This window comes from Somniosus microcephalus, unplaced genomic scaffold (assembly GCF_052327205.1).
Source record: "Somniosus microcephalus isolate GS21.2 unplaced genomic scaffold, FLI_Smic_1.0 scaffold196, whole genome shotgun sequence".
NCBI lineage: Eukaryota > Metazoa > Chordata > Chondrichthyes > Squaliformes > Somniosidae > Somniosus > Somniosus microcephalus.
Window position 1 is genome coordinate 489,785 of NW_028225383.1, and position 8,098 is coordinate 497,882.

General features: G+C 45.5%; 1 protein-coding gene across 1 annotated transcript in view; it reads right to left on the reverse strand.

Moving 5' to 3' along the window:
• The window catches only part of LOC147082068 (putative G protein-coupled receptor 139), a 69,128-nt gene extending 61,739 nt beyond the window's left edge, over positions 1-7,389 (reverse strand). The window contains exons 1-2 of the mRNA XM_085980482.1: positions 7,329-7,389; positions 410-475 (exon numbers count right to left, since the gene is read on the reverse strand). Coding sequence (XP_085836608.1) covers positions 410-475; positions 7,329-7,389 — 127 coding nt within the window. The remainder of the gene's footprint in view (positions 1-409; positions 476-7,328) is intronic.
• Positions 7,390-8,098: the final 709 nt, after the last annotated feature.

An 8,098-nucleotide genomic window follows, 5' to 3' on the forward strand; every position in this document is an offset into this window, starting at 1 on the left:
CGATGTGTGTTTGGGGTTTCACAGTGTACCAGGACCCTGCGATGTGTGTTTGGGGTTTCACAGTGTACCAGGACCCTGCGATGTGTGTTTGGGGTTTCACAGTGTACCAGGACCCTGCGATGTGTGTTTGGGGTTTCACAATCTACCAGGATCCTGCCACGTGTAGGCAATGAGCAGTTGGATTAACTGGAGAATACAAGACCTCTAAATTTACCAATAATTCCAAAATCTGAGTTAATTGTAAATTGAACCTATGCAGAACTTTGGTGGATTAATCACGAATCCAAATGCCGTTTAATGCTGTATCTCCAGCCTTTGTACCACTGACTGGCAGATTCTGACAACCTCTCAACAAACGGCTACTGTCAAACATTCTGATTCTCAAGTGAAATAAAATTTCCTCACTTACCTTTCAGGTGACTGGGTACTTCGGATAAACTTTGTCCGATGTTCATGCAAACAAATGGGTCACAACCTGTTGAAATCAATGACCTTTCATGAAATCAGATCTGTGTGATATTATAGTAAACTCTGCAGTGTTTGAATCTGAATTTACATTCCATGTGTGATGTTACCGTACCATGTTCCTCTATTTCTTTCAGTATTTTGTCCAGCATTGGTAACCTGTGGTGTATTTTCACCAAGGATTCCCACATCACCCTTCGGGCCCCAGAGCCTTTCTCCATCACCAGAGTTAGGAGAAGTTTGGAACTGTCCGCCCGGTTTCCCTCCTCCGCGAGCTCAGTGACTTTCTGTAAAGAATAGTAATGAATGTATTGAGGTGCGGAGTCAAAGACAAGCACTGATAATGAGATGGAAAGGACCTGCATAGTGATGGGATCTCCCCATTGTTCTGAGCACAGAAGGTAATCACTGGGACGGGTACTGATCCATTTTGAACAAGAGCTATATATTCTGTAAACATCTAGATTCGCTCATTAACGGGAAATAATTGAGATAGAAGGAAAATAGAAATCAGAAATATTGTTCTAGGAGAGTGAGGAATCAAAGAGAATCAGCAATAGTTTTAATGGGATTAGTTCTCTCTCTCCCTCAGTGTCCAACATGACATCAGATTCCTGATTGACAATATGATACACTCGTTTCTCACACTTACTTCCTGCTGTCACACTTTGTTAATATACTGAGAAATAAACACCAGCGAATCAGAACTCCCCTGGCAGGAAAGGGATGAATCTGAAGTGAGGGAAGCAGCTGCAAAACTTCCTGGGAAATTAAACTGACTGATGGAAAAAACCACTGTTGGTTAATTCGTCAGCAGAATCGACCAATAATAAAAATAATGGCAACAATTCCAATCACGCCAATCGCATGCTTCTCCTGCAATTGAAATGACAGACACTGAATTTTTGCACAATCACTGTCAGTATGAAATCTCAGTAACCGGAAGCACGTGTCCACCAATGGATAGTCAGGACTTCAATCACCAACTTATATCTATATAGGGCTTTTAAAGTGGAAACTAGTCCCAGGGTGTTTCAGAGAGGCGGAATCAAACAATGAACCCGAGGCAAAGCATCTTAATTAGCGGATGTGCTCTGAACCTGGAGGAAAGGTAAGGGTTAAGGAGCAGAGGGAGGTGGGGGCAGAGGGGTTGATGGAGTGAATTCCTGAGCGTGGGGCTCAAGACAACTGAACGCTCAGCCAACAGTGGTGGTGTGAAGGACAGCGTGCAAAAGAAGCCAGAATCAGAGCAACGGAGAATTCCCATGGCATGGCAGGCTTTAGGGCTGGAGTGGGTTAGAGAGATAGGAAGGGTCGAGGACATTAAGTTATTTAAAGAGCAGAATGGGAATTTTAAAATGAAGGCATTCGAGGAGCGGGAGCCAGGAAAGGTTAGTGAGCACACGAGAGATATTTGAATGACAACTGGGCAGGTTGCGGGCAGCAGAATTTGGGAGTTGCTGAAGATTAGAGAGGGTTTAAGGAGGGAGGCCGGCCAGGGGAGCATTGGGACAGTCGGGTTTAGAGATGGGCCGAGGCAGGGGCGGGCAATGTTACGGGGATAGAAGTAGGCGATCTTTGTGATGGTGAGTATATGGTGCAGGGACTACAGCTCAAGGTTGGGTGTGGAGATGGTGAACAGCCTAGCTTAGTCACCAGCAGTGGACGGGGAGGGAGATGGAATCAAGCAATGAGGAGATGGAACTTCTGGTGGAGTAGCAGACGATTGCATCAGTCTTTCCAATGTTTAACTGGAGGAAAATGGGGAGTGACGTTCCACACCAAGATAGCAGCAGCAGGTCATTTACACAGATGCATTTAGTTTTGGAAACTCAATTATAGGAAGGAAATACATCTCTTTGAAAAACTGTTCAGCACGTTCACTGGGATGTGGAATTCCTTTTATAAAGGGAGCTTGAGAACTTAGGGCTCATGCTTTGCGAGTTGAGCGGATTAGGTGAGGAGTTGATGGAAGTCTTCAATTTCTGAAAGCTTATGATGAAAGAAATGTTTACAGATGGTTTCCACTTTCTGGTCAAAAGCCACGAATTTAGGCAAATTCGAAGTATTAAGGGTGAGGGTGGACACACTTTTTTCCGTACATGGTGGTTAAAATGTATAATTTACTCCCACAAACTTTGAGGAAGCAAGTCGATAAATTGTTATATAAGATAATTTGCTTTCGAGAAAAAGCAATGTTAGAGTGCATGGATTGAACAGATGGATAGCATTAGACTAGGTGGGATATTAACAGTACTGGGTAGTAAACAGGATGTTGGGATTAGACTAGGTGGGCTATTAACGGTAAGTGTAGTGAACAGGACCTTGGGATTAGACCAGCTGGGATATTAAAGTTAATGGGTAGTGAGCAGGAGGTTGGGATTAGATTAGGTGGGATATTAACGGTAATGGGTAGTGAGCAGGAGGTTGAGATTAGCCTAGCTGAGATATTCACGATAATGGGTAGTGAGCAGGAGGTTGGGTTTAGACTAGATGGGATATTAATGGTAATGGGTAGTGAGCAGGAGGTTAGGATTAGACTAGGTGGGATATTAACGGTAATGGGTAGAGAGCAGGATGTTGAGATTAGATTGATGGGATATTAACGGTAATGGGTAGTGAGCAGGAGTTTGGGATTAGACTAGGTGGGATATTAACGGTAATGGGCTGTGAGCATGAGGTTGGGATTAGACTAGGTGGGATATTAACTGTAATGGGCAGTGAGCAGGAGTTTGGGATTAGACTAGATGGGATATTGACTGTAATGGGCAGTGAGCAGGAGTTTGGGATTAGACTAGGTGGGATATTAACAGTTATGCATAGTGAGCAGGAGGTTGGGATTACACTCGTTGGGATATTAACTGTAATGGGCAGTGAGTAGGAGTTTGGGATTAGGCTAGGTGGGATATTAATTGTAATGGACAGTGAGCAGGAGGTTGGGATTAGACTCGTTGGGATATTAACAGTAATGGGCAGTGAGCAGGAGGTTGGGATTAGACTAGGTGGGATATTAACGGTAATGGGTAGTGAGCAGAGGTTGGGATTAGACTAGGTGGGATATTAACAGTTATGGGTAGTGAGCAGGAGGTTGGGATTAGACTAGATGGGATATTAACTGTAATGGGCAGTGAGCAGGAGGATGAGATTAGACTAGGTGGGATATTAATTGTAATGGACAGTGAGCAGGAGGTGGGTTAACCTAGGTGGGATATTAATTGTAATGGGCAGTGAGCAGGAGGTTGGGATTAGACTAGTTGGGATGTTAATTTTAATGGACAGTGAGCAGGAGGTTGGGATTAGGCTCGTTGGAATATTAACAGTAATGGGCAGTGAGCAGGAGGTTGGGATTAGACTAGGTGGGATATTAATTGTAATGGACAGTGAGCAGGAGGTTGGGATTAGACTAGGTGGGATATTAATTGTAATAGGCAGTGAGCAGAAGGTTGGGATTAGACTAGGTGGGGTATTAATTTAAATGGACTGTGAGCAGGAGGTTGGGATTAGACTAGGTGGGATATTAACGGCAATGGACAGAGAGCAGAAGGTTGGGATTAACCAGGTGGGATATTAACGGTAATGGGCAGTGAGCACGAGGTTGGGATTAGACTAGGTGGGATATTAATTGTAATGGGCAGTGAGCAGGAGGTTGGGATTAACCTCGGTGACTCGGACGAGAAAACAAACAATTGCACTATTTTGAATGGGGAGAGTCCCGTTTTCCATCCCCACACTGCTTTTTTGGATTTTTTCCTTTATTTTTGTCTCAATCTTTCACCATATGAGCTCTTCTGTTTTTTAATGTCTTTTCTTTAACCCAGAGGTGATTTTTGTGTGTCATCTAACATTTCCCCGATTTACTAACAAGTAGTTTCCTGGTCACTCAGCTCATTGTCTTCCCTCTAACTCCTGCCTGTTGCCTCCGGTCTCTCCTTTCCCAGTCCCAGTAAAACCGTTTCCCTTTGTTTTCAGTCCACACAAGAGTTATACCTGAACCGTTCCCCTGTCCTTTGTACAGATACTGATGGATCCGCTGGGTATTTTCACCTCTTCGTATCATTGTTTCAGATTCACAATATTTGCAGTTTTATCCATTTCTTTGATATTTTGCCAATTCCATTCTTTAACATTCTACGATTCCAATATTTGATATTGCAACAATTCTCAGTGGCAGTGAGGAAACCAAATCAAATCAGATGTTGGATGTGCTAACAGATCAATATTAAGCAGATGTAGTGAGATAATCCCGCTAATTTATTAATCATTGGTGTGACGGTACTTAGAATACTGTTTTGATTTCCTCAGTTAACAAGGTTATCGCAGCTATCGAAGAGATCGACTAGAGTGATTGAGAGAGTGGAGGGGTTGGATTAGGAGGAGATATTGTGTAAATTGGGCCTGTTCTCACTGGAAGAGAAAAGGTTGAGAGGTGATGTGATTACTGGTTCACTTTGTCCAGTGTATTAGAAACAGAGGACACAACAAGTGCTTGAAGGGTAAATTCAAAACTACTCTGTGGAAAAAAATTTCAGTGAGCGAGTGGTCAATCTGGGGAACAGGCTCCCTCAGGAGACGGTGGAAGCAATTAATATTGAATCATTAAACGGCAAATTAGATAGATTTATTTCAGAAAATCATATGTTGGGTTGTAGTATATGAATATTTTGAGATGTGACAGGTGGTATGTAGCATGCTTGGGAGGAAGAGATGACTTTGGATCTAAGGTTCACAAAGCTCTCCACCTCTGGGATTTTCCTCAACTCATGAGTCTGTTGTAGATTAATTAATAGAGATCGGTCAGTCAACAACTCCATCATCATTGTAGCATTCAATACCAGGGTTAGGAGGGGACTTACACAGACTGGTCTTTGCTCATCAAGCAATTCCTTTGCTCCTATGTTAGAATATTCTGTCAGCGCTGCGATGTTAGAATAATCTAAACTCATTCTTTGTCCCTTCCACTCACGTGATACACTTGTCCACTGAAATGGTCCTCGCCTGTTAACCAGAGACCGAGTCCCTCCACACCCTCTTCAAACGCCTGTTCCAGTCTGTCCCGGTAGAATTTCGTCAACTGGAACAGCTGGTAATCATCGCACTTTGTGAAGAACTTATTGATTGTCGAGTTCGGATCTGTGAACACAAAGAACCACATTAACAAACAGCTTCTAAAAACCCGCATACATCACATGTGTTACATTCCATCAATCTATATAGGCAATTCTGTGTGCAAATTTGTCAAACACGACTTATTGACAGCTAATCAGTTCCAGCCACCCGGATCATCCCCTCTATCTGTAAATGTTCACTAATTTGTCCTTCAAATAGAGATTCCAGGAGTTTGCTCACAACACAGTCTCCCCCTCTATCTCATTCCCACCACAAAATATCATATTTACATTCCTATTCTTTAAATGTGTACATATAGATTATATCTTAAGATAGCTCCAGGGAACATCCTAGTGTTCCAGGGTGGACATAGAACCATTTAGTAATACTGGTATCCACAAATATATTTTCACTCTCCTCAAAATGTTATAATCAGGATCATTTCTTTCCGACACCCATTCAAAACTAAATTCTGTCTCATAGTTAATAGATCACAGCATCCAGTGGACAAGGGCAGAAGGTGCATGGGGACACCATCACCTCCCATTTACCCTCCAAGTCACACAGCGACCACACTTGGACCAGGCCCGACCTGTTAGTCATCATCGTTGGGTCAAAATCATGGAAACCTCTACCCAAGTGTTCCTGTTTCAACAATTTTATTTATTCCACTCTCTAGTCTCGGATCTGGACATTCCCCACCTTCCAGTCAAATCAACCGATACCCTCCCACTGCTCCACTCGCCCACCCTCCCACTACTCCATTCACCCACCCACCCACTGCTCCATTCACCCACCCTCCCGCTGCACCACTCATCCACCCTCCCGCTGCTCCACTCACCCACCCTCCCGCTGTTCCATTCACCCACCCTCCCGCTACTCCATTCACCCACCCTCCCACTGTTCCATTCACCCACCCTCCCGCTGCTCCATTCAACCACCCTCCCGCCGCTCCATTCACCACCCTCCCGCTGCTCCATTCACCCACCCTCCCACTGCTCCATTCACCCACCCTCCCGCTGCTCCATTCACCCACCCTCCCACTGCTCCATTCACCCACCCTCCCACTGCCCCATTCACCCACCCTCCCGCTGCTCCATTCACCCACCCTCCCGCTGCTACATTCACCCACCCTCCCGCTGCTCCATTCACCCACCCTCCCGCTGCTCCAGTCACCCACCCTCCCGCTGCTCCATTCACCCATTCCATAAAATGATTGCTGCTGGTCGGTTCAGATCACGGCCGTCCCTTCCCTTCTCCATGAACTCACTCTATTGCTCCAAGAACGTGAACTCTTCCCTCCTGCTCCAGCCTTTCCGCCCTACATTGACCTGCCTCATATCTCCCTCCTTATGCAGCGCAGTGCAAAGCATTCCAGAGACCACCACCTTGAGGCCGTGATTTGTAGACCTGAGCCTCAGTCTTAATATTCCCTTATTGCTCTCCTATTCTTGTACCCCACCTGCCTCTCCAGAACGCCCCACTCGGAGTGGCCTCCTGCTCAGGAAGACCATCCTCTGAGTCACTGTCTCTATCCACATTACAGTCACCAATTCTAGGTATGTATTGGACATTTCCAGTATTCAGGGTCTGGCTCCACCTGTGACTGCAGTACCCCTCCATATCGTCACTCACTTCCCTCTTCCTACTCAGCCCCTATCCTAATCCCTCTTCCTGTGTGAGCTGCAGGTTGTTGCACGAGATCTGGACCCTTTGTTGGGACAGAAATGATATTTAAATGAATTTTCTGAACCTACCTTTGTCCTTTCTCATTCTTGAAGATGTTGGATATTCTCCCCTGTTTGGAGCTTCAGCCATGTTGGTGACAGGCGTTCCCAGATTCTAACGCTCTGCATTAAATACAATATTATTAAGAGGTCTAGATGGAAATATTGAAATAAAAAGCAGAACGTTGCCTTGTTAAACATGATATCAAGTCCCTCCTCCCCATCAGTACAACAGCAGTTAGATCTGGGATCGAACATTTCCATAGTGTTACGATCAACACTCCACATCAGGTGTGACACAGACAGCTGCCCAGTGAAATCCAGGGAGTCCCGCTGAGCATCACAACCGAGTACCACGCGGGCTCCCGTCGGCCGAGAATCCGCACTGGGAGCAACCATTGGTGAGATTTACTCACAGTACAGGCTGAGACTCCACACTGGGAGCACCCATTGGTGAGATGTACTCACACAGTGCAGGCCGAGACTCTGCACTGGGAGCACCCATTGGTGAGATTTACTCACACAGTGCAGGCCGAGACTCTGCACTGGGAGAACCCATTGGTGAGATTTACTCACACAGTACAGGCCGAGACTCTGCACTGGGAGCAACCATTGGTGAGATTTACTCACACAGTACAGGCCGAGACTCCGCACTGAGAGCAACCATTGGTGAGATTTACTCACAGTACAGGCCGAGACTCTGCACTGGGAGCACCCACTGGTGAGATTTACTCACACAGTGCAGGCCGAGACTCTGCACTGGGAGCACCCATTGGTGAGATTTACTCACACAGTACAGG